Source organism: Mobula hypostoma, chromosome 9 (genome assembly GCF_963921235.1).
Source record: "Mobula hypostoma chromosome 9, sMobHyp1.1, whole genome shotgun sequence".
NCBI lineage: Eukaryota > Metazoa > Chordata > Chondrichthyes > Myliobatiformes > Myliobatidae > Mobula > Mobula hypostoma.
In genome coordinates this window covers 151,085,794-151,112,347 of record NC_086105.1, presented here as the reverse complement: position 1 = coordinate 151,112,347, position 26,554 = coordinate 151,085,794, and the positions used below count along the sequence as shown (strand labels likewise).

At 44.5% G+C, this 26,554-nt stretch overlaps 1 protein-coding gene across 2 annotated transcripts in view; it reads right to left on the bottom strand.

Moving 5' to 3' along the window:
- Nucleotides 1–26,554, bottom strand: part of rab11fip3 (RAB11 family interacting protein 3 (class II)) — a 173,504-nt gene that overhangs the window by 60,758 nt on the left and 86,192 nt on the right. For both annotated transcript variants that reach the window (XM_063059483.1, XM_063059484.1), the window contains exon 4: nt 6,879–7,090. In XM_063059483.1, coding sequence (XP_062915553.1) covers nt 6,879–7,090 — 212 coding nt within the window. The remainder of the gene's footprint in view (nt 1–6,878; nt 7,091–26,554) is intronic.

The window sequence follows — 26,554 nt, the reverse complement described above, 5'->3', positions numbered from 1 at the left end:
CCACCAGGTTCAGGAACAGTTCTAACCCTCACCCGTCAGGCTCTTGAACCTCACTCAACTTCACCTGCCCCATCATTGAAATGTTACCACAACCTATAGTCTCACTTTCAAGGACTCTTCATCTCATGTTCTCGATATTTATTGCTTATTTATTTAATATTATTGTTTCTTTCTTTTTGTATTTGCACAGTTGTTGCCTTTTGCACACTTTGGCCCAAGGTGGTGTGGTCTTTCATTGAACAACACACATCAAAGTTGCTGGTGAACACAGCAGGCCAGGCAGCATCTCTAGGAGGAGGTACAGTCGACGTTTCAGGCTGAGACCCTTCGTAAGGACTAACTGAAGGAAGAGTTAGTAAGAGATTTGAAAGTGGGAGGGGGAGGGGGAGATCCAAAATGATAGGAAAAGACAGGAGGGGGAGGGATGGAGCCAAGAGCTGGACTGGTGATAGGCAAAAGGGATACGAGAGGATCATGGGACAGGAGGTCCGGGGAGAAACACAAGAGGGGGGGGACCCAGAGGATGGGCAAGGGGTATAGTCAGAGGGACAGAGGGAGAAAAAGGAGAGTGAGAGAAAGAATGTGTGTATAAAAATAAATAACAGATGGGCTACGATGGGGAGGTGGGGCATTAGCGGAAGTTAGAGAAGTCGATGTTCATGCCATCAGGTTGGAGGCTACCCAGACGGAATATAAGGTGTTGTTCCTCCAACCTGAGTGTGGCTTCATCTTTACAGTAGAGGAGGCCGTGGATAGACATGTCAGAATGGGAATGGGATGTGGAATTAAAATGTGTGGCCACTGGGAGATCCTGCTTTCTCTGGCGGACAGAGCGTAGGTGTTCAGTAAAGCGGTCTCCCAGTCTGCGTCGGGTCTCGCCAATATATAGAAGGCCACATCGGGAGCACCGGATGCAGTATATCACCCCAGCCGACTCACAGGTGAAGTGTTGCCTCACCTGGAAGGACTATTTGGGGCCCTGAATGGTGGTAAGGGTGGGAAGTGTAAGGGCGGGAAGTGTAAGGGCGTGTGTAGCACTTGTTCCGCTTACAAGGATAAGTGCCAGGAGGGAGATCAGTGGGGAGGGATGGGGGGGACGAATGAATAAGGGAGTCGCGTAGGGAGGGAAAGATGTGCTTAGTGGTGGGATCCCGTTGGAGGTGGCGGAAGTTACGGAGAATGATATGTTGGACCCGGAGGCTGGTGGGGTGGTAGGTGAGGACCAGGGGAACCCTATTCCTAGTGGGGTGGCAGGAGGATGGAGTGAGAGCAGATGTACGTGAAATGGGGGAGATGCGTTTGAGAGCAGAGTTGATAGTGGAGGAAGGGAAGCCCCTTTCTTTAAAAAAGGAGGACATCTCCCTCGTCCTAGAATGAAAAGCCTCATCCTGACAGCAGATGCGGCGGAGACGGAGGAATTTCAAGAAGGGGATGGCATTTTTGCAAGAGACAGGGTGAGAAGAAGAATAGTCCAGATAGCTGTGAGAGTCAGTAGGCTTATAGTAGACATCAGTGGATAAGCTGTCTCCAGAGACAGAGACAGAAAGATCTAGAAAGGGGAGGGAGGTGTCGGAAATAGACCAGGTAAACTTGAGGGCAGGGTGAAAGTTGGAGGCAAAGTTAATAAAGTCAACGAGCTCAGCATGCGTGCAGGAAGCAGTGCCAATGCAGTCGTCCATGTAGCGAAGGAAAAGTGGGGGACAGATACCAGAATAGGCACAGAACATAGATTGTTCCACAAAGCTAACAAAAAGGCAGGCATAGCTAGGACCCATACGGGTGCCCATAGCTACACCTTTAGTTTGGAGGAAGTGGGAGGAGTCAAAGGAGAAATTATTAAGAGTAAGGACTAATTCCACTAGACAGAGCAGAGTGGTGGTAGAGGGGAACTGATTAGGTCTGGAATCCAAAAAGAAGCGGAGAGCTTTGAGACCTTCCTGATGGGGGATGGAAGTATATAGGGACTGGACATTCATGGTTCCTGATGGGGGATTGAAGTATATAGGGACTGGACATCCATGGTTCCTGATGGTCTTTCATTGATTTGGTTTTGGTTATTGGATTTATTGAGAATGCTCGCAAGAAAATGAATCCCAGGGTTGTACATGGTGACATAAATGTACTTTGATAATAAATTTACTTTGAACTATCGGAAACATCCTCTGCGCATCAACTCTACCTGGAGTCCAGACCTTTCATTATTCAATGGGTTTCAGCGAGAACCCTTTCATTCCTCCAAACTCTGAATGGGACAGGCTGAAAGCCATCAAACACTCCCGGTACATTAGGCCTTTCAATCCCAGGACCCTTCTCTGGACCCTCTCCAATGCCAGCACATCCTCTCTTAGATTACAGGCCCAAAATGGCTCATAATACTCCATGTACGGTCTGACCAATGCCTTTTAGGGCTCAGCATTACATCCTTACTCAAATATTCTAGTACTCTCGAATTGAACGGTAACATTGCATTTACCTTCCTTCGCACCAACTCAACCATAAGACAATGAGACATAGGAGCAGAATTAGGCCATCTGGCCCATCAAGTCTGCTCCCCCATTCAATCATGGCTGATCCTTTTTTTCTCTCTTCCTCCTCAACCCCAGTTCCTGGCCTTTTCCCTGAAACCTTTGATGCCATGTCCAATTAAGAACTTATCAATCTCTGCCTTAAATATACCCAACGACCTGGCCTCCACAGCTGCACGTGGCAACAAATTCCACAAATACACTACCCTTTGACTGAAGAAATTTCTCAGCATCTCTGTTTTGAAAGGGCGCCCCTCTATCCTGAGGCTGTGCCCTCTTGTCCTAGACTCTCCCACCCTGGGAAACATCCTTTCCACATCTACTCCATCTAGGCCTTTCAACATTCAAAAGGTTTCAATGAGATCCCCCCCTCATCCTGAATTCCAGTGAATACAGACCCAGAGCCATCAATCGTTACTTGTATGGTAACCCTTTCATTCCTGGAATCATCCTTGTGAACCTCCTCTGAACCCTCTCCAATGTCAGCACATTTTTTCTAAGATGAGGGGCACAAAACAGTTCACAATACTCAAGGTGAGGCCTCACCATTGCCTTATAAAGCCTCAGTATTACATCTTGCTCTTATATTCTAGACCTCTTGAAATGAATGCTAACATGGCATTTGCCTTCCTCACCACCAAGTTATCCTTTAGGGTGTTCTGCACAAGGACTCCCAAGTCCCTTAGCATCTCAGATTTTTGGATTTTCTCCCATTTAAAAAAAATAGTCCACACATTTATTTCTACCACCAAAGTGCATGGCCATGCATTTTCTAAAGTTGTATTTGCCACTTTCTTGCCCATTCTCCTAATCTGTCTAAGTCCTTCTGTATCCTACCCATTTCCTCAACACTACCTGCCCCTCCACCAATCTTCATACCATCTGCAAACTAGGAAACAAAGCCATCTATTCTATCATCTAAATAAATTATATACAGCACAAAAATAAGTGGACCCAACACTGACCCCAGCAGAACACCACTCATCGCTGTCAGCCAACCAGTAAAGGATCATTTCATTCCCACTCGCTGCCTCCTACCAATCAGTCAATACTCTAAACATGTTAGTAACTTTTCTGTAATACCATGGGCTCTTAACCTGGTAAGCAGCCTCATGTGAGGCACTTATCAAAGGCCTTCTGAAAGTCCAAATAGACAACATCCACTGCATCCCCTTTATCTATCCCAATTGTAATCTCTTCAAAGAATTCTAACAGATTAGTCAGGCAGGATTTTCCCTGAAGGAAACCATGGTGACTTTGTCCTATCTTGTCCAGTGTCACCAAGTACTCCATCACCTCATCCTTAACAATTGACTCCAACATCTTCCCAACCACTGAGATCAGGCTAACTGGACTATAATTTCCTTTCTGCTGCCTTCCTCCTTTCTTAAAGAGTGGAGTGACATTTGCAATTTTCCAGTCCTCTAGCGCTATGCCGGAGTCCAATGATTTTTGAAAGATCATTTCTAATGCTACCATGATCTCTAACGCTATCTATTTATGAACCCTAGGGTGCAGTTCCTCTGGTCTGGATGACTTACGTACCTTTAGGTCTTTCAGCTTTTTGAGCACTCTCTCTGTTACTCTTGTAACAGTAGCTACACCCACTTCTCTTCCTACACACACGACAACATCAGGCATACTGCTATTGTCTTCCACAGTGAAGACTGACACAAAATACTCATTTAGCCATCTCCTTGTCCCCCATTCTTATTTCTCCTGCCTCATTTTCTAGCGATCTTATATCCATTCTCATTTTTCTTTTATTTTTAACGTACTTGAAAAAACTTTTACTATCCACTTTGATATTATTTGCTAACTTGCTTTCATATTTCTTCTTTTCCCTTCTAGTGATTTTTTAAAGTTGCTCTCTGTAGGTTTTTTAAAACTTCCCAATCCTCTAACTTTCTGCTAAATTTTGCTTTGTTGTATGCCATTTTACAATAGCTTTGACTTCCGTTGTCAGCCATGGTTGTACTATTTTACCATTTGAGTATTTCTTTATTTTTGGAATATATATGTCTTGCATCCTCATTTTTCCCAGAAACGCACGCCATTGCTGCTCTACTGACAACCCTGCCAGCAGCTCCTTCCAATTTACTTTGGCCAACGTCTCTCATACCACTGTAACTTCCCTTACTCCACTGAAATACTACTACATCAGACTTTCTCCCTATCAAATTTCAAGTTGAACTCAATCATATTGTGATCACTGGTTCCTAAGGGTTCTTTTACCTTAAACTCCCTAATTGCCTCCGGTTCATTACATAGCACCCAACCCAGTATAGCTGATCCCCTAGTAGGCTCAACGTCAAACTGCTCTAAAAAGGCATTCAACAAACACACTCTCAAGACCCATTCCCAACTTGATTTTCCCAATCAACCTGCATGTTAAAATCTCCCATGACTACCATAACATTGCCCTTTTGACTCGCCTTTTCTATTTTCTGTTGTAATCTGTGGTCCACCTCCTAGCCACTGTTGAGAGGCCTGTATATTGCTGCCATCAACATCCTTTTACCCTTACAGTTTCTTAACACAACCCTCAAGGATTCAAACATCTTGCGATGCTATGGCACATCTTTCTACTGATTTGATGCCATTCTTTACCAGCAGAGCCACACCACCCCCTCTGTCTACCTTCCTATCCCTCCATTATAACTTGTAACCTTGGATATTGAGCTTCCAACTCAGCTACAACCATCCTTCAGCCACGATTGTCATGCCTGACAATCTGTAATAGTGCAACAAAATCATCCACCTTATTTCTTACACTGCGTGCTTTGATATATAACACTTTGAATACTACCCTTTTGCTACCCTTTTTGATTCTGCATCCCAAATGCACTGATATTCACCCTGCTGACTGCAATGTTGTCCTATCACCTGCCTGTCCTTCCTGACGGTCTGACTGCACGCTATCTTTACTTTTTTACCATCCGTCCTATCCTGAGTCACTCCGCTTCCCACCCCCCTGCCAAATTAGTTTAAACCCTCCCCCAAAAGCTCTAAAAAAGCTGCCCAGGAGAATATTGGTACAGTAAGTTAACCTTTAAGGAATCCTGCAGAAGGACTCCCAAGACCCTTTGCTCCTTTGATTTCTGAATTTTCACTCCATTTATTAAACAGTCCACACCTTTATTCCTTCTACCAAAGTGCATGACCGTACACATTCAACATATATTCAACTCCCACTTCTCTGCCCATTCTCTCTATCTGCAGCCTTTCTGCAGACGCCCCGCTTCCTCAATACTACCTGCCCTTCCCACCTATCTTCATATCGTCCACAAACTTGGCCATAAAAACATCAATACCATCATTCAAATCATTGATGTATAACATGAAAAGAAGCAATTCCAACACCGTCCCTGCTGAACAAAATTATATCTAGCAAAGTCTGCAGATTTCACCAACACCAAGAACAGAAGGGACCTTCATTATTTAGAGAAGTGGGCTGAGGAGAGGTAAGTGGGTTTCAATAGGGATAAGTGTGAACTGGTGTACTTTGCAAAGTCAAAGCAACATAGGACTTAAAACACTGAACGGTCAGGCTTTATGGAGTGTAGTGAAAGGGGGACCTGGGAGCGTAAGTGCATAGTTAATTGAAAACGGTGTCACAGGCAGACAAATGGTGAAAAGGGCACTTAGCACGCTGGCCTTCATCAGTCAGGGCACTAAATACAGGAGTTGGGACATCATGTTGCAGTTGTACAAGTCGTTGATGAGGGCACACTTGGATTGCTGTATACACTTTTAGTCACCCTGTAACACAAAAGAGGTGATTCAACTGGAAAGAGTACAGACAAGATTGAAGAGGATGTTGCCAGGAGTAAAGGGCCTGAGTTAAGGGAGAGGTTAGAAAGACCAGGCCTTTGTTCCTTGGAATGTAGGAGAATCAGGGGTTTATAAAATCATAAGAGGTATAGATAAGGTAGAGAGTAACAATCTTTTCCACAGGATAGGGGAGAACAAAACTAGGAGGCATAGATTTAGGTTGAAAGGGGAAAGATTTTTAAACGGGACCTGAGGGGCAACATTTTCTCTCATAGCATGATGAGTATATGAAACGAGCTGCCAGAGGAGGTGGTTGAGACACACAATAGTATCTTGGACAGGTACATGCTGTAGTGGGGCTTGAAGGGATATTGAGCAAATTCAGGAAACTGGGACCAGTTGGGTGGGGACCATGGTTTGGATGAAAGGCCTGTATCCATGCTGTATTGCTTCTGAGAATTGCAACTTCAGGGATTTAACAACACGGTTTAAGTGAGAACCCAGCAGTCAATCATGATGTGAATTTATAGGAGAGGAGATCCTCAGCACAGAGTAAATATTAACAAATCCAGAACTTACTTCATGGTCCCATTAAAGAGAACACTGTTTTCAGGATCTTCAGGCGTGTCTGTGAACTCCGAGTTTAACGTAGCGTCTATGGCACTGTCAGTTTCCAACTCATCGTGTGCTCCATGGTGAATCAGCGTACCCGTGTCCTCATCTGTGAAAGTCTCACACTCACTGTAGGTACTCTCAGAGCCCATGTAAGCACTGTCTGTCACTTCATTAGTCTAAAACAAACGGAGCAAGGTGAACATTAGACTACAAGATCAGTGTAATATGTCACCTTAGCAACAGGGTGGAACACCACACCAGAACTGCACATTAAGTTTATTAACACTGAGGGAGTCACAGGAACAGTTAACTGGAGTAATTTGTGTACTTAATCCCGTAATCAGTGATAGAAGGGCAAGCTATTGAAATACCCAACAGTATAGAAAACATCTGGTTTCAAAATCAATAGGGTAAACTTGCAGCAGAGGTAGTGATGTCGACAAAGATCACCTGATGGGTCATTAAACACCCGGCCATGGGAAACTCGACAGAATTTAAACCAATCAGGGTTGAAAATTGACAAGTGTTCCAATGAAGGATCACAACACCACCCACACAGCTGGCTCATGTTATCCAGTCTCTAATGGAAACCCGACTGCTCTAACACCATCTCAGCAGTCTGCAGGAACCAACATGATAACAATTGTCTTCACAAGCAAGTTACCTTCTTGCCATGAGATTTCACAGTGGGACCTTTTTTAAAGAACAAGAAAAGCATTCAGGTGCCTGGTTACACAAGGAGGAAATTCAGTGGTTGCCAGGACAACACCCTCAAGCTGATCCAGTTCATGAATTACCTTGTGTTACACCACGTCGAAGCTTTAACCTCGTACTGCTGTAACCCATTGAGTGAAACTTGCATAAATAAGTTCCTGGCTGCACCTCATCTTCCAAGAGTCACCCAATCTTGTGTCTTCGCTGCACTGAGAAACAGAGTTAAGATTCTGGTCTAAGAACTTTAGTTTACATCAGTAGCCATGGTAACGAGTGGTAACTTTCCATCCTACCAATCAGAGAGGTCCTTCCCCACAGGTACCAATGCATAAAATCAATTGCATCATAATCCCAGCATTACATGAAAGTCCAGCCAAAGTGCAACACCCATACATGTCAAACAAGTTGCCTTCTTCCCCTCTTACTCTTTACAAGTTTCATAATCAACTTCAGGAGAACTCATACCACTCACACCCCTCTTTACACTGAGCGAACATCCCGCACAGCCTTTCACTGTCCGAGAACACATCCTACACAATCGGTAAAGCTCATCAACACCTCTACTTTCTGAGGAGGCTGAAGACAGCTGGACTTTGCACATCAATACTCACATCATTCTACAGATGTGTAGTAGAAAGCATCCTAAACTGTGGCTAACAAGAGAAGTCAAAGCCAACCTAAAAGCCAAAGAGAGGGCATTAAAATTGAGCAAAAATTAGTGGGAAGTTAGAGGAATGAGAAGCTTTTAAAAACCAACAGAAGGCAACTAAAAAAGTCATTAACAAGGTAAAGATGGAATATGAAAGTAAGCTGGCCAATAATTTTAAAGAGGATATCAAAAGTTTCTTTAGATACATAAAGTGTAAAAGAGAGGCAACAGTGAATATCAGACCGCTGGAAAATGATGATGGAGTGGTAGTAATGGGGAACAAATGGAACAAGCATTTTACATTGGTGGAAAACACTAGCATTATGGTGGAAGTTCCAGGTGTCAGGGGGCATGAAGTATGTAAAGTTACCATAACTAGACAGAAGGTTCTTGGGAAACTGAAAGGTCTGAAGGTAGATAAGTCATGTGGACCAGATGGTGTACACCCTAGAGTTCTGAAAGAGGTGGCTAAAGAGGTTTAACCACCTCTGTGGTTGGGAAGATGTTTGAGTCCATTATTAAGGATGAGGTCTCAGGGTACTTGGAGCCACATGACAAAATAGGCCATAGTCAGCATGGTTTCCTCAAGGAAAAATCTTGCCTGACAAATCTACTGGAAATATTTGAAGAAATAACAAGCAGGATAGACAAAGGAGAATTGTTTTTTGATGAGTACTTGGATTTGCAGAAATGGCAAAATGGAAGTTGAAATGGCAGAGTAGACCCATTGGGCCAAATGTCCTATTACTACTCCTATATCTTATGGTCTAACATGCTGTATCACTGCATGGTATGGAAACTGAACTGTGGCTGACAGGAATGCTCTAAAACTGGTAGTCAAAACTGCCCAATGCATAATTTGCACCAGCCTACCTGCCGTCAAAGACATATAGAGAAAGGTGCCAGAAAAGGGCCAGTAACATCATGAAGGATCCCATCCACCCTGCTCTTGGACTATTTGTCCTCCCAGCAGGGAGGAGGCTACATTGCATCCACACCAGGTCCAAAAACAGTTACTTTCCTCAACCAGTAAGGCTGATCAACACCTCCACCCACTAACTCCACAGCCCCAACCATCATTTCCTGTCAGAGTCACTATATGTACAGACACCTTATGGACATACAATCAATGTATATAAGCTACCTTATGTATTTATACTGATTGGGGTTTTTTTATATTATTGTTGCGTTCTTTATCTTATTCTGTTTTTTTTGTGCTACATCGGATCCAGACTAACAATTATTTTGTTCTCCTTTACTATTGAGCATTGGAAATGACAACAATCTTAAACCTTGATTCTTAATATCTTAATTACTGCTTTTGACCATTAAAATGATCTCAATAAATGCTTTGAACTTAATAAGCAATACTTTAGTTCCTTCCAGTTAGCCTTCCATTGAATTTTAAATTTCTAGAATTGTCAAGGGGCTTCATATTCCACCTAATTCCTAACTCCGATGTCCAACACCCATCAGATCCAAAGAGGACTTGCCACCTCACATGGCAGAAGTGAGATAAGCTGGAAAGGAATAGCCAGACCCTCTCTGGAATTCCCCACTCCTACATTTCCCGTATGGCACTGGCGGATAACACCTTCAGGTACCTTGTTAAGTGGCCGTTAACCCCAGAACTTATGAACTTGAGTGTGGAATGATTTCTCCAGCTGACACACAAACAAAAAAAAACTTCCCTGTAACACACACAAAATGGTGGAGGAACTCAGCAGGCCAGGCACCTTCATCTAGGCCTGTCTGAAACATCAACTGTTAATTCCTCTTCATAGTCGGTCAAGGCCAAGCTCACAGATATACTTATGGCAGAAGTTCATGGTTTCCTGATTGGTCAGGACAGCAAAAGATATGGCGAGCAAGCAGGTGTATGGGGTTGAGTGGGATTTGGGATCAGCCATGATGGAATGGTGGAGCAGACTCGATGGCCTACTTCTGTTCCTATGTCTTATGGTCTTTGGTGCATGTTACTCAGGATTTTCAACACCTGCAGATTTTCTCATCCTTGTATGTCACAGTCAAGTCAAATCCCATCTGAGCCAGACAAGCACAGAAACCTGGTCAAATGTTCCAACCACGGCACAACTCTGTGGGCCGAAGGGCCTGTACTGTGGTGTAGGTTTTCTATGTTTCTATGTTTAACCACCCCCCACCCCACCCACATGCTCCAAGAGGGAAAATCAGCTTTCTCTACTGATCAAAGACCTCACTGTGGAAGTTAAGCATCACTTCAGTATAGAATTCAGCTATTACAAGGCTTAAAGAGACACTTGAACCTTAAGAATCAAATCAACATTTTCTACCTGGACATTAAACCCGATGAAATTTCACACTGATACTCGATGAGCCTCTTGGCTAGGAGTCTGCATGCAGCCGGCCTAAAGACTAATTAAAGGGGGGGGGAACTGCAGCTGAATACCAAGCATGCAAATAAGGAGATTGGAATTTAATTCCTCCCAGATCTCACTTTTTTAGATATTTACAGATTAGAAACTTTTTAATTACTGTCTCCCCTAATTTTCCACACCCATATCCAATGGACATTTTGGAAAAAACCTTAGATTTAAATCTCTCTCAGAAAAGTGTAGTAGCAATTATATATAATATAATTATGAATTTATGTCCTGATGCTTCTAATAAAATTAAAGCTGACTGGGAAAGAGAACTTGAGATTAATATACCGATTGAGAAATGGGAAAAAGTTCTTCAGTTGGTGAATTCATCCTCTGTGTGTGCTAAACATGTGTTGATACAGTTTAAAGTAGTGCACAGGACTCATATGTCCAAAGATAAACCATCTCGTTATTACTCTTATATTAATCCAATATGTGACAGATGCCATTCCGAGATAGCTTCTTTAACCCACATGTTTTGGTCATGTCCCTTGTTGGAGAAATATTAGAAAGATATTTTTGATATTATTTCAACGGTCCTAAACATAGACTTAAAACCTCATCCAATTACTGCTATCTTTGGACTACCAATGATAGACTTAAATAATTTAACCTCTTCATCACGAAGGATGATTGCATTTCTTACTTTAATGGCTAGAAGGTCCATTTTGTTGAATTGGAAAGAGATTAACCCTCCTAAGGTATTTCATTGGTTTTCACAAACTATGGTGTGTTTGAATTTGGAGAAAATTAGAAGTGCAGTTTATGACCCTTCCATTAAGTTTGAAAAAACTTGGAGGCCATTCATTCAGCATTTTCACTTGATGTAATTTGATCATTTCCAAACTTGTTTTATCTCTCTGTACTGTTGTTGGAGGGGAATGGAGTCGTCGGCACTGAGGTTTTCTTCTTTTCCATTTTTAAGTTGTTAGTTTTGCCCAAGTCTTTTAGTTTAGTTGATTAATTCTGTTTTTCTTTGGGGATGAGGTTTTTTTTTGGTTTTGCTTTTTTTTTCTTTTTCATGATTTTTTTTCAGTTTTTTTTGATTTGTATTATCCGTTGTCAGTTCTACATGATTGGGAGCTTTGTTAACTTACACTGTTTGATTTTACAATTACTTTTCTTAAGTGTAACAATATTTCTCCTACTATTTGTATTATTGCTATGTTTTGTTTCTATACTTCAAAATTAATAAAAAGATTGAAAAAGAAAAGAAAGGAATTTAATTCCTTAAAATTCAAATCCAATTTAATTGATTCCAAGCAAGACAACAAGACCTGACCCGTACTCATGGAATCAAAAATTCACCTCGGGTAATTTCCCAGCATGGTTAATCTTTCTTCTGTGAAATGTAATGAGCAACCAAACACCTTGATGGGAAGGAACGTTTTAGAGACAAAAGTCAGAGAAATAGCAAGCACCTGCACAAATGAGGATTGATTAATCTCATATCGAGCACATCTACATGAAACACTTTCACAGGAAAGCAGCATCCATCATCGAGGACCCCCACCACCCAGGCCATGCGCTCTTCTTGCTACTGCCATCAGGAAGGTGGTACAAGAATCTCAGGTTACTCACCACCAGGTTCAAGGAGAGTTCTTACCCCTCAACCATCAGGCTCTTGAACTAGAGGGGATAACTTCACTCACCCCATCACTGCACTGTTTGCACAAACTATGGACTCACTTTAAGGACTCTACAACTCATGCTCTTCATATTATTTATTAATTATTTATCTATTATTATTTTGTTTTTCTTTTTGTATTTGAACAATTTGTTGTCATTTGCACATTGGTTGTTTGTCTACCTTTGTGTAGCTTTTCATTCATTCAATTGCGTTTCTTTGTATTTACTGTGAATGCCCACAAAAATAAACCTCAGGGTTATGTATGTACTTGGATATTAAATTTACTTCGAACTTTGATCTCGTATAAAAGTTTGAAAGGCAAATTGTGTTTAATTACGCTGATGGGAGTTTTTATTCGATAAACTAAGAGTGAGCTAATGAGAGAAATGTAATTGATATGGTATATATGGACTTCCAAAAGGCATTTAATAAGGTATCACATAATCGGTTTAGGTGAAAACAGCTTGCAAGGATTGATAGAAAATAAGTTTCCAATACATCGTGGGTACACTCCTTCCCACCATCTGTGGTATCTGCAGGAGGTGTTGTCTCAAAGTGGCAACATTGACCATTCAGACCATGCCTTCTTCTTGCAGCTACCACTGGGCAGAAGCCTGAGGTCCCACAAAACCAACGACTTCTCTTCAACCAACCGGAAAGAGTCCAGTCACTACTTCACACTAAATTAACTTAATTTTGTTCAAAAAAGCTAAACACTGTTTTATAGTTTTGTGTTCTTTGGAAAATAGTGTATAATTTATGTTTAATGAATGCTTTACTTGTGAATGCTGCTGATATCAGGTACTGTGCTGGTGATGCTGGTGCAAGCAAGTTTGTCGTTGCACCTGTATATATAACAAACTTGACTTTGGCTTTTGAGGTTAATGCAAACAAAAATGTTGGAACTGAGCAGGTCAGGTAGTGTGTGTGAAAGAGAGAGTGTTCACAATACTTCTCCATAATACTGAATGCAGCCAGCACTGTTTCCATCTCACATTTTCAACATTCGCACTCTCTTGAGGGGGAGTTGATTTTGAGACTGAGGGACTGAGGGATAATTTGGCAGGGAGATGAAGACCGGAGTGACAGGGCTGAGGAAGGGGAAAACAGAAATAAATCAAATATAGCATGCAACAGAGATGATAGAAAGGACAGACAGGAGATGAGGCATAATCACAGCCGGTGGGATGAGTTACAGGGCAATAGAGACGTGGTGCAGTTAAACAGAAAGCAACAAGTACTGGACTGAAAGTGTTGTATTTGAATGCACGCAGCATAAGAAATAAAATGGACAATCTTGAAATTCAGCTACAGATTGGCAAGTATGACACCGTGGCCATCTCTGAAACTTGGCTAAAGGATGGCTGCCATTGGGAGCTGAACATCCAAGGACATACGGTGCATCGGAAAGATAGGTTAGTAGGCAGAGGGGGTGGTGTGGCTCTGTGCATAAGAAATAATATTAAATCATAAGAAAGGGATGACATAGGATTGGAAGGTGTAGAGTCCCTATGGGTTGAGTTAAGAAATGGCAAGGGTAAAAGGACCCTAATGGCAGTTGTATACAGGCCTCCAAACAGCAGCTGGATGTGGATTACAAATTACAGCAGGAGATAGAAAAGGCGTGTCAGAAGGGCAATGTCATGATAATTGTTGGGGATTTTAACATGAAACTGGATTGGGAAAACCAGGTCAGTACTGGACGTCAAGGAAGAGAATTTGTAGAATGTCTAAGGGATGGCTTTTGAGAACAGCTTGTTATTGAGCCTGCTAGGGGATCAGCTGTGATGGATTGGGTGTTGTGCAATGATCCGGAGGTGATAAGAGGCCTTAAGGTTAAAGAACCATAGGGGAACAGTGATCACAATATGATCGAGTTCACTTTGAAATTTGAGAAGAAACTAAATTCCAATGTGTCGGTACTTCAGTGGAATAAAGGAAATTACAATAGCATAACAGAGGAACTGGCCAAGGTTGACTGGAAAGGGACACTAGCAGGAAGGGCAGCAGAGCAGCAATGGCTGGAGTTTCTGTGAAAAACGAGGGAAGTGCAAGATAGATATATTCCAAATAAGAAGAAATTTTTGAATGGAATATGGACACTACCATGGCTGACAGGTGAAGTCAGAATCAAAGTAAAAGCAAGAGAAGGCATAAAAGGAATCCAAAACTAGTGGGAAGATAAAGGATTGGGAAGCTTTTAAAAACTTGCAGAAGGAAACTAAGGTGGTCATTAGGAAGGAAAAGATGAATTACGAAAGAAAGCTGTCGACTACTATCAAAGAAGATACTAAAAGCTTTTTTGTAAGTATAAAAAGGGTAAAAGAGAGTCGAGGGTAGATATAGGACCAATAGAAAATAACGCTGAAGATATTGTAATGAAAGATGCACAGATGGCAGAGGAACTGAATGCGTATTTTGCATCAGTCTTCACAGTGGAAGACGTCTACAGCACACTGGACATTCAAGAGAGTCAGGGAAGTGAAGTATGTGCAATGAAAATTACAACTGAGAAGGTGCTCAGGAAGTTTAATGGTCTGAGGGTGGATAAATCTCCTGGACCTGATGGAATGCACCCTCGGGTTCTGAAGGAAGTAGCTGGAGAGATTGCGGAGGCATTATCAATGATCCTTCAAGAATCGATAGATTCTGGCATTGTACCGGATGACTGGAAAATTGAAAATGTTACGCCACTATTTAAGAAGGGTGGGAGGCAGCAGAAAGGAAACTATAGACCTGTTAGCCTGACATCAGTGGTTGGGAAGTTGTTGGAATCAATTTTTAGGGATGAGATTACAGAGTACCTGGAGGCACATGACAAGATAGGCCAAAGCCAGCATGATTTCCTGAAAGGAAAATCCTGCCTGACTAACCTACTGCAATTTTTTGAGGAAATTATAAGCAGAGTAGACAAAGAAGATGCGGTAGATGTGGTGTATTTGGATTTTCAGAAGGTCTTTAACAAGGTGCCGCACATGAGGCTGCTTAGCAAGATAAGAGGCCATGAAATTACAGGGAAGTTACTAGCATGGGTGGAGCGTTGGCTGATTGACAGAAAACAAAGAGTGGGAATAAAGGGATCCTATTCTGGCTGGCTGCCGGTTACCAGTGGAGTTCCACAGAGGTTGGTGTTGGGACCGCTGCTTTTTACGATGTATGTCAATGATTCAGACTATGGGATTAATAGATTTGTGGCTAAACTTGCCAATGATACAAAGATAAGTGGAGGAGTGGGTAGTGTTGAGGAAACACAGAGCCTGCAGAGAGACTTAGATAGTTTAGGGGAATAGGCAAAGAAGTGGCAAATGAAATACAATGTTGGAAAGTGTATGGTCATGCACTTTGGTGGAAGCAAAACGGGCAGACTATTGTTTAGATGGGGAGAGAATTCAAAATGCAGAGATGCAAAGGGACTTGGGAGCCCTTGTGCAGGATACCCTAAAGCTTAACCTCCAGGTTCAGTTGGTGGTGAAGAAGGTGAATGCAATGTTGGCATTCATTTCTAGAGATATAGAAGATAAGAGCAGGGATGTGATGTTGAGGCTCTATAACGCACTCATGAGACCACACTTGGAGTATTATATGCAGTTTTGGGCTCCTTATTTTAGAAAGGGTATACTGACATTGGAGAGGGTTCATAGAAGATTCATGAGAATTATTCCAGGAATGAAAGGGTTACTGTATGAGGAAGGTCTGGCAGCTCTTGGGATGTATTCCCTGGAATTCAGGAGAATGAGGGGGGATCTTTATACTTTATTGTCACTAAACAATTGATACTAAAACGTACAATCATCACAGCGATATTTGATTCTGCGCTTCCCGCTCCCTGAATTACAAATCGATAGTAAATATTAAAAATTTAAATTATGCATCATAAATAGAAAATAGAAATATGGAAAGTAAGGTAGTGCAAAAAAACCGATAGGCAGGTCCGGATATTTGGAGGGTACGGCCCAGATCCGGGTCAGGATCCATTCAGCAATCTTATTACAGTTGGAAAGAAGCTGTTCCCAAATCTGGCCGAACGAGTCTTCAAGCTCCTGAGCCTTCTCCCGGAGGGAAGAGGGACGAAAAGTGTGTTGGCTGGGTGGGTCGTGTCCTTGATTATCTTGGCAGCACTGCTCCGACAGCGTGCGGTGTAAAGTGAGTCCAAGGACGGAAGATTGGTTTGTGTGATGTGCTGCACCGCGTTCACGATCTTCTGCAGCTTCTTCCGGTCTTGGACAGGACAACTTCCATACCAGGCTGTGATGCACCCGAGAAGAATGCTTTCTATGGTGCATCTATAAAAATTAGTGAGAGTCTTAGGGGACAGGCCAAATTTCTTTAGTTTTCTCAGGAAGTAAAGGCGTTGGTGGGCCTTCTTGGCAGTGAACTCTGCTTGGTTGGACCAAGTCAGGCCATTTGTGATATTGACCAGAGGAACTTAAAGCTTTTGACCTGTTCCACTTGCGCACCACCGATGTAAATTGGGTCGTGCGTCCGCTACTCCTTCTGAAGTCAACAACCAATTCCTTCGTCTTGCTGACATTGAGGGATAAGTTATTGTCTTCACATCATGCCACCAGGTTCTTAATTTCCTCTCTGTACTCAAACTCATCATTACCCGAGATACGGCCTACAATTGTTGCGTCATCAGCAAACTTATATATTGAGTCCGATGGAAACTTGGCTACACAATCATGGGTGCACAGTGAGTACAGCAGGGGGCTGAGTACACAGCCTTGTGGGACACCGGTGCTCAGAGTGATTGTACAGGAGAGCTTGTCCCCTATTTTTGCAACCTGGGTCCTGACTGTGAGGAAGTTGACGATCCAGCTGCAGATCTGAGTGCTAAGGCCCAGATTTCAGAGCTTAGGAATCAGTTTATTTGGAGTGATGGTGTTAAAGGAAGAGCTGTAGAAATATCATAGAAACATCTATGATAAACATCAGGATCTCATAGAAACATTCCAAATGTTAAAAGGCCTGAACAGATTAGATATGGCAAAGTTATTTCCCATGGTAGGGGAATCTAGGACAAGAGCGCACGACTTCAGGATTGAAGGATGTCCATTTCGAACAGATATGCAGAGAAATTACTTTAGTCAGAGGGTGGTAAATCTGTGGAATTTGTTGCCACGAGTGGCTGTGGAGGCCAAGTCATTGGGCATATTTAAGGCAGAGATAGATTGGTTCTTGATAATTCTTGGGAGAAGGCAGGGGAGTGGGGATGACTGAAAGAATTGGATCAGCCCATGATTGAATGGCAGAGCAGACTCAATGGGCCAAATGGCCTACTTCTGCTCCTATATTTTATGGTCAGTACTCTGACCATTCTTTTTCTAAATGATTTAAATGAATACATAGAGCAGAAAATCCAATTTCCACAAGCTACAAAGATTGATGGCATAGAAAACTGTGAGAATCATAGTGGAAGGGCAGAAAAATATTTAGATAGGCTGATGGAATAGATAGATTTAAATTTAAGGCTCTGAAATGTGAAATATTATATTGAGGTTTAAAGGAAAAACTTGAAAACAAAATTCTAAAAGTTGTCCAAACAACTGTTGGGAATATACGTACATAGTGCATTGAAAGATGGCAGGTTAGGATAACGAATAGTTTTAAAAATACTAATTGCTGGGCTTAATATTTAGGGTTGTGACCATACCTCCACACATGGTGCTCAACCCCCATTCTCATCCAAACACTGGGCTATGGGTTATACCAGGGACCGTGTGAACTCACTGGGCTATGGGTTATACCAGGCACAGTGTGAACTCACTGGGTTATGGGTTAAAACAGGCACAGTGTGAACTCACTGGGTTATGGGTTATACCAGGGACAGTAAGAACTCACTGGGCTATGGTTTATACCAGGGACAGTGTGAACTCACTGGGCTATGGGTTATACCAGGGACAGTGTGAACTCACTGGGTTATGGGTTATACCAGGCACAGTGTGAACTCACTGGGTTATGGGTTATACCAGGCACAGTGTGAACTCACTGGGTTATGGGTTATACCAGGGACAGTAAGAACTCACTGGGCTATGGGTTAAAACAGGCACAGTGTGAACTCACTGGGTTATGGGTTATACCAGGGACAGTAAGAACTCACTGGGCTATGGGTTATACCAGGGACAGTGTGAACTCACTGGGTTATGGGTTATACCAGGGACCTGTATGAACACATATGATTGAATACGTTCCTATAGTAGAGCAAGGTTTGTTTCCAGTATTGGGTAACTTCCAATCAGAAAACATCTCGTCATTGTACAGATACGCAGCTACTTCAGTACATAGCTCAGAATCTGCACTGTGGAGGACAGAAAGGCTCTATGTCTGGTAGCCATAAGTACCCAATGCATAGCCAGCACCAGCCTAACCCCATCAAGGACAAATACCTATACATGTACTTACTTTAAAAATTACCTAGAGTTACCCATAGCCCTCTATTTTTCTGAGCTCCAAGTACCTATCCAGGAGTCTCTTAAAAGACCCTGTCGTATCTACCTCCACCACCATTGCCATCAGCCCTTTCCACACACTCACCACTCTCTGCTTAAAAAAACTTACCCCTGACATCTCCTCTGCACCTACTTCCAAGCACCTTAAAACTGTGCCCTCTCGTGCTAGCCACTTCCACCCTCGGCGAAGTGCTCTCCCAATCTACGTTGGGTCTCACTGATATACAAGAGATCACACGGGGCCAGAACGAGCGGAATCTCCCAATGGCCACCCATTTTAATTCCACTTCCCATTCTCATTCCGATATGTCCATCCATGGCCTCCTCAACTGTCAGGATAAGGCCACACTTAGGTTGGAGGAACAACACCTTATATTCCGTTTGGGTAGCCTCCAACCTGATGGCATGAACATTGTTTTCTCTAACTTCCAGTAATGCCTCTATCCCCCCCTTCACCATTCCCATCGCTTTTCCCTCTCTCATGTTATCTCCTTGCCCGCCCATCGCCTCCCTCTGCTGCTCCTCCCCCCCTTCTTCTTTCTTCCATGGTCTTCTGTCCCTTTCACCTTCCGAGCTCTTTGCTTCGTCACCCCCCTCCAAGTTTCACCGATCACCTGGCGTTTCTCTCTCCCCTCCCCCCACCTTTCAAATCTACTCCTCAGCCTTTTCTCCCCAGTCTTGCCAAAAGGTTTTGGCCCGAAATGTCAACTGTACTTTTTTCCCATAGATACAATCCGGCCTGCTGAGTTCCTCCAGCATTTTGTGTGTGCTGCTCAGATTTTCAGCATCTGCAGATTTTCTCTTTTTTGTGATTTGAACACTCTTGAATTTGCTTTCTGTTATAAATAGCCTTATAACCTCCACCCCGCCCCTCCCCACCAACAGCTCCATTTTGTACGCACTAGTTAGATTGAAAAGCCAGACAAGGATCAACAAGCAATCTCAGGATTGGTCACAAGACCATTTAGGAGCCTAGCACGACAGAAACCTTCTCTCTGAGGACGTCACCTTTAGTGAAGCTGGGGTGGGGGTAAGGAGGGGGTAGTGGCAGTGATCTGTGAACTAACCAAGAATGACCTACCAAAATACAGCTAGCTGGTCACAAAAGCAGAGTATAATTTGTATACAATCTTCTTCTACACACTGCGTACAGCAACCAACTCTTTTAAGAGGAGGATTTTCATTCCTTCAGAAGCACCGAAAAACAGATTAAATAAAAATCAAACACGAGAAAAAGCAGGTTCACAAGCCTTTAGAAGTGCCAGGCACTGAGGTTACCTTCTCCTGTTGTCCTCAGTTCAAACACCATTCCAAAGCTGAACCATTCCAGCGTTTATTTCGTCTTTCTGAGTGAAGTCCAAAGTTCAAGGGGAACATTATGGCTTGTGATTCCTCTGCACGTCCACCAATCAGCACTGCGCTTATTAATGACATCATTAAGAACCAAGGGAGGTTCTAACCAGTCATTGGCATCTTACCAGCCTCAGCCAGACCTATGATATCTGCTTGCAGGCAGTCAAGTACATTGGTAATAACAAGGAGAATCAAGAAAACACAGAACTCTACCAGGACACCACCAACTAAGTTCAGGTGAATGTGAGTACAGGAGCTTTATGGATATTTTAATTGTACAAAAACTAATAACTACAGGAATGATGCAATTGCATTTTTATCCAAGCAAAATGCTAAACACTCAGTGAAATCTTGGTTAGACCAGATAACAGAAAAAAAAGTTAGGGTCAGAGTTCAAAGTCAATTGTCAGACTTGTCTCCTGTCCTCTTCCTTCCCTAAGCTGCCCCTTCGCCAACTGTTCTTCTCAGCCTCAAAGCCCACCTCTTACTGCAATAAAGAATGCAACAGGTAGAACCTTTATACTGATGATTAAGATCTAAGCCTTGTTCTTGTTCTTAAACCATACAAGTGAACTTTTCACTGTTAAGTCTTGTATTCAGTAGTACAGCCTGACTGCCTATATGAATGCACTCCCAGGAAGTTACAATGAATTAGCACATTAGCACAAGACCAATACATAAAACCTCTTTTTTATGCAGAAGTATTCAACAGCACATTCAGTGGGCATATAGTTAAACTAAGATGATAAGTCTTCAAGACACAGCAGTAGAATTAGGCTATCCAGCCCACTGCAGGAAAGATGTGGAAACCATAGAAAGGGTGTAGAGGAGACTTACAAGGATGTTGCCTGGATTGGGGAGGCATGCCTTATGAGAATAGGTTGAGTGAACTCGGCCTTTTTACCTTGGAGCGACAGAGGATGAGAGGTGACCTGATAGAGGGCACAGTTTTCAGGTGCTTGGAAGTAGGTACACTGGAAATGTCAGGGGTAAGTGTTTTTTTTTACGCAGACAGTGGTGAGTGCGTGGAATGGGCTGCCAGCGATAGTGGTGGAGGCCAATATGATAGGGTCTTTTAAGAGACTCCTGGACAGATTCATGGAGCTCAGAAAAATAGAGGGCTATGGGTAACTCTAGGTAATTTCTAAGGTAAGCACATGTTCGGCACAGTTTTGTGGACAAAGGACCTGTATTGTGCTGTAGGTTTTCTATGTATCTGGTGTTGATGGGACAGTAGTGACCAATCTGCAATGTACAGTGCAGCAACAACCATCAACTAGCATAATCTCTCAAAGCATACCAAGCAGGGGGCTGGGTGAGGAGAATATTTTAATTCTTCTCTATTAAGGAAGTCCTTTTTCTGCCTTCTCCCCAACAAATGGTGTGAAATAGGGAACAGGAAACAAAGAGTTTTCTTCGGAGAACTACTGAAAAATACAAAAACAAGATACTTAAGCACGCCAGGGAGGGAATTATAGCAAGTAATAAATCCCACAGATAAAAGTTATCTTTCAAAGGTAAAGTGCAGAATAACCTTAAATAAAATGCACTGGATTTAGATTTGTAACTGCTCACTGAAGGATTATTTGGAGGTTAAGCAGGCAAGGAAGGATTGCTCACTTCAGACCAGAGCAATATCAATCTGAAACAGATGAATGATCACTGAACACAATTATCACAAAGCATTTAAGTATTGATTTCCAGATTGTGCTCCTGGATTTACAAGTGCTCCCTTCTGCTGAGTATCGACTGAAGCTGAACAATGTATTCATGGAATATCAGAAACTTGACCACTGCCTTTTTCGAACATCATTTGCTGGCACAGCATTCCCTGGATATTTAATGTATAAACACCTTGGTATTTGGATACACACATGCCGACTTAAAACTAAATTCCTAATTGTTCAAATAGGAGCTGCAATCAGGGGGTGAGGACTGCAGACGTGTATACGGCCATCTAAAAAATCCCCTGTAAATCATACACCATCCTGACTTGGAAAGAATGCATGACCATTGAACACCCACTTTAACTGGGATATATGTATCTCCAAGTAACTGACACACACACACACACACACACACACACACACACACACACACACACACACAATACTGGAGGAACTCAGCAGGTCAGACAGCATTGATGGAGAAGAATAAGCAGTTGACGTTATGGGCCAAGATCCTTCATCAGGACTTGATCCCTTGATTGAATGAACAAAAATACAAACCTTGCTTATAGTTTATTTCTCCAAACTTAAGAAAGCCAACAATAGTTTAGGTTCTCAGCAACATCCCACTGAATGAAGCAATCTAAACTCACCAACCACCTTGCATGACTCTGCATTCTCCCTGGTGTACATGCTTAATGTCAGCATAGACAGGTCTTGTCACTTAATTTCCAAAAGATGCTACAACTGGCCAGGTAGCACGTTAACAGAGCACCATGCCTGTCTGCAGTTTCCTTCCCTACGCTTGAATATTTAATCAAGTATCGAAAATCAAATGCGTGTTATATGACAACAAGCATTTCCTGCTTGTGTGTGCAGTCTCTCAAGCCTTACCTTGAAGTGAAACTAGTGAAAATAATGTAACCAAATTCAGCTGACAGGCAACACCCACTTTATGTAAACAGGACAACAAAGTTTGCAGCAAGCAGACTTCAAGCTGTGTCTTGTATACACAACTCATACAAATACAGTCAACTGAAATGTTATCATAGGAACATCAAGATCATCAGAGCTTAAATAAAGACCAAAAAGTCAATTCTCCATTTTTCCTCTCTCTGCTTCCACTACCCATTCTGGTTCCCCTCTCACCCCTTCTCTTCTCACCTACCCATCACCTCCTTCTGGTACCCTTCCTCCTTCCTTTTCTTCCATGGTCCACTCTCCTCTCCTATCAGATTCCTACTTCTTCAGATCTTTACCTTTTCCCCCCATCACCTGCCAGCTTCTCACTTCATCCCCCATTCCCCACCCACCCATCTTCCCCCATCACCTGCCAGCTTCTCACTTCATCCCCCATTCCCCACCCACCCATCTTCCCCCATCACCTGCCAGCTTCTCACTTCATCCCCCATTCCCCACCCACCCACCTTCCCCCATCACCTGCCAGCTTCTCACTTCATCCCCCATTCCCCACCCACCCACCTTCCCCCATCACCTGCCAGCTTCTCACTTCATCCCCCATTCCCCACCCACCTTCCTCATCACCTGCCAGCTTCTCACTTCAAACCCCATTCCCCACCCACCCACCTGCCCCCATCACCTGCCAGCTTCTCACTTCATCCCCCATTCCCCACCCACCCACCTTCCCCCATCACCTGCCAGCTTCTCACTTCATCCCCCATTCCCCACCCACCCACCTTCCCCCATCACCTGCCAGCATCTCACTTCATCCCCCATTCCCCACCCACCCACCTTCCCCCATCACCTGCCAGCTTCTCACTTCATCCCCCATTCCCCACCCACCCACCTTCCCCCATCACCTGCCAGCTTCTCACTTCATCCCCAATTCTCCAGCCACCCACCTGCCCCATCACCTGCCAGATCACCTGCCAGCTTCTCACTTCATCCCCCATTCCCCACCCACCCACCTTCCCCCGTCACCTGCCAGCTTCTCACTTCATCCCCCATTCCCCACCCACCCACCTTCCCCATCACCTGCCAGCTTCTCACTTCATCCCCCATTCCCCACCCACCCACCTGCCCCCCATCACCTGCCAGCTTCTCACTTCATCCCCCATTCCCCACCCACCCACCTTCCCCCATCACCTGCCAGCTTCTCACTTCATCCCCCATTCCCCACCCACCCACCTTCCCCCATCACCTGCCAGCTTCTCACTTCATCCCCCACTCCCCACCCACCTTCCCCCGTCACCTGCCAGCTTCTCACTTCATCCCCCATTCCCCACCCACCCACCTTCCCCCATCACCTGCCAGCTTCTCACTTCATCCCCCATTCCCCACCCACCCACCTGCCCCCCATCACCTGCCAGCTTCTCACTTCATCCCCCATTCCCCACCCACCCACCTTCCATCACCTGCCAGCTTCTCACTTCATCCCCCATTCCCCACCCACCCATCTTCCCCCATCACCTGCCAGCTTCTCACTTCATCCCCCATTCCCCACTCACCCACCTTCCCCCGTCACCTGCCAGCATCTCACTTCATCCCCCATTCCCCACCCACCCACCTTCCCCATCACCTGCCAGCATCTCACTTCATCCCCCATTCCCCACCCACCCACCTTCCCCCATCACCTGCCAGCATCTCACTTCATCCCCCATTCCCCACCCACCCATCTTCCCCCATCACCTGCCAGCTTCTCACTTCATCCCCCATTCCCCACCCACCCACCTTCCCCCATCACCTGCCAGCTTCTCATTTCATCCCCCATTCCCCACCCACCCATCTTCCCCCATCACCTGCCAGCTTCTCACTTCATCCCCCATTCCCCACTCACCCACCTTCCCCCGTCACCTGCCAGCTTCTCACTTCATCCGCAATTCTCCAGCCACCCACCTGCCCCATCACCTGCCAGCTTCTCACTTCATCCCCGATTCCCCACCCACCCACCTTCCCCCCATCACCTGCCAGCTTCTCACTTCATCCCCCATTCCCCACCCACCCATCTTCCCCCATCACCTGCCAGCTTCTCACTTCATCCCCCATTCCCCACCCACCCATCTTCCCCCATCACCTGCCAGCTTCTCACTTCATCCCCCATTCCCCACCTACCCACCTTCCCCCCATCACCTGCCAGCTTCTCACTTCATCCCCCATTCCCCACCCACCCACCATCCCCCGTCACCTGCCAGCTTCTCAGTTCATCCCCCATTCCCCACCCACCCACCTTCCCCATCACCTGCCAGCATCTCACTTCATCCCCCATTCCCCACCCACCCACCTTCCCCCATCACTTGCCAGCTTCTCACTTCATCCCCCATTCCCCACCCACCCATCTTCCCCCATCACCTGCCAGCTTCTCACTTCATCCCCCATTCCCCACTCACCCACCTTCCCCCGTCACCTGCCAGCTTCTCACTTCATCCCCAATTCTCCAGCCACCCACCTGCCCCATCACCTGCCAGCTTCTCACTTCATCCCCGATTCCCCACCCACCCACCTTCCCCCCATCACCTGCCAGCTTCTCACTTCATCCCCCATTCCCCACCCACCCATCTTCCCCCATCACCTGCCAGCTTCTCACTTCATCCCCCATTCCCCACCCACCCATCTTCCCCCATCACCTGCCAGCTTCTCACTTCATCCCCCATTCCCCACCTACCCACCTTCCCCCCATCACCTGCCAGCTTCTCACTTCATCCCCCATTCCCCACCCACCCACCATCCCCCGTCACCTGCCAGCTTCTCAGTTCATCCCCCATTCCCCACCCACCCACCTTCCCTCATCACCTGCCAGCTTCTCACTTCATCCCCCATTCCTCACCCACCCACCCACCTTCCCCCCATCACCTGCCAGCTTCTCACTTCATCCCCCACTCCCCACCCACCCACCTTCCCCCCATCACCTGCCAGCTTCTCACTTCATCCCCCATTCCCCACCCACCCACCTTCCCCCCCATCACCTGCCAGCTTGTATTCCTCCCCTTCCCCTACGTTCTTATTCTGGCTTCTTCCCCTTTCCTTTCCAGTCCCAATGAAGGGTCATGGCCCAAAATGGCAAATGTTTATTCTCTTCCCCCCCCCACCCCACCCCGCAGCAGCTGCCTGGCCTACTGAGTTCCTCCAGCATTTTGTGTGTAATTTTCCATATGGTTCTTAAGTTTGACTTTATGGAATTGTTCCCAAGGTGCCTGTAAGATCACACACAAGCATGCCAACAAGTGGAGACAACAGCAATGTGATTAAGCACAAATTTCGTCCCTGTTGTGACAAGGTCTCTATCCAGTTATCTATTTGTAGTTAACTTTATACCCCTGGCATCTCTTTTCTGTTCCACATTTGCCTTGTCAGTAACCAATTTCCACACAACTGCAGTTGATTTGTTACTATAAACTGGATTGAAACACAGCATAGCTTTGCTCTAGGCTGGATACCACTTGGGATTTGTGGCTCTCCAGAGGCTCACTAATAAATTTTCCATGCCACCAATGCCCTTCAGCACACCCCATTTTGAATAGATGTACAGAAATGTAGACAGTGTAAACAGGATTTCATCACCCGCATCAGAAACATACAGGCTTAGGTATTTAAAATTTGACACTAGTTGCCCAGGCAGATCTTGGATCACTCCAAGAGTCATTACAATATGTTGTACCGTATGACACTGGCAAAATAACTACATCCTAAGGAACAGAAACAACAGGAATTCTGCAGATGCTGGAAATTCAAGCAACACACATAAAAGTTGCTGGTGAACGCAGCAGGCCAGGCAGCATCTCTAGGAAGAGGTACAGTCGATGTTTCAGGCCGAGATCC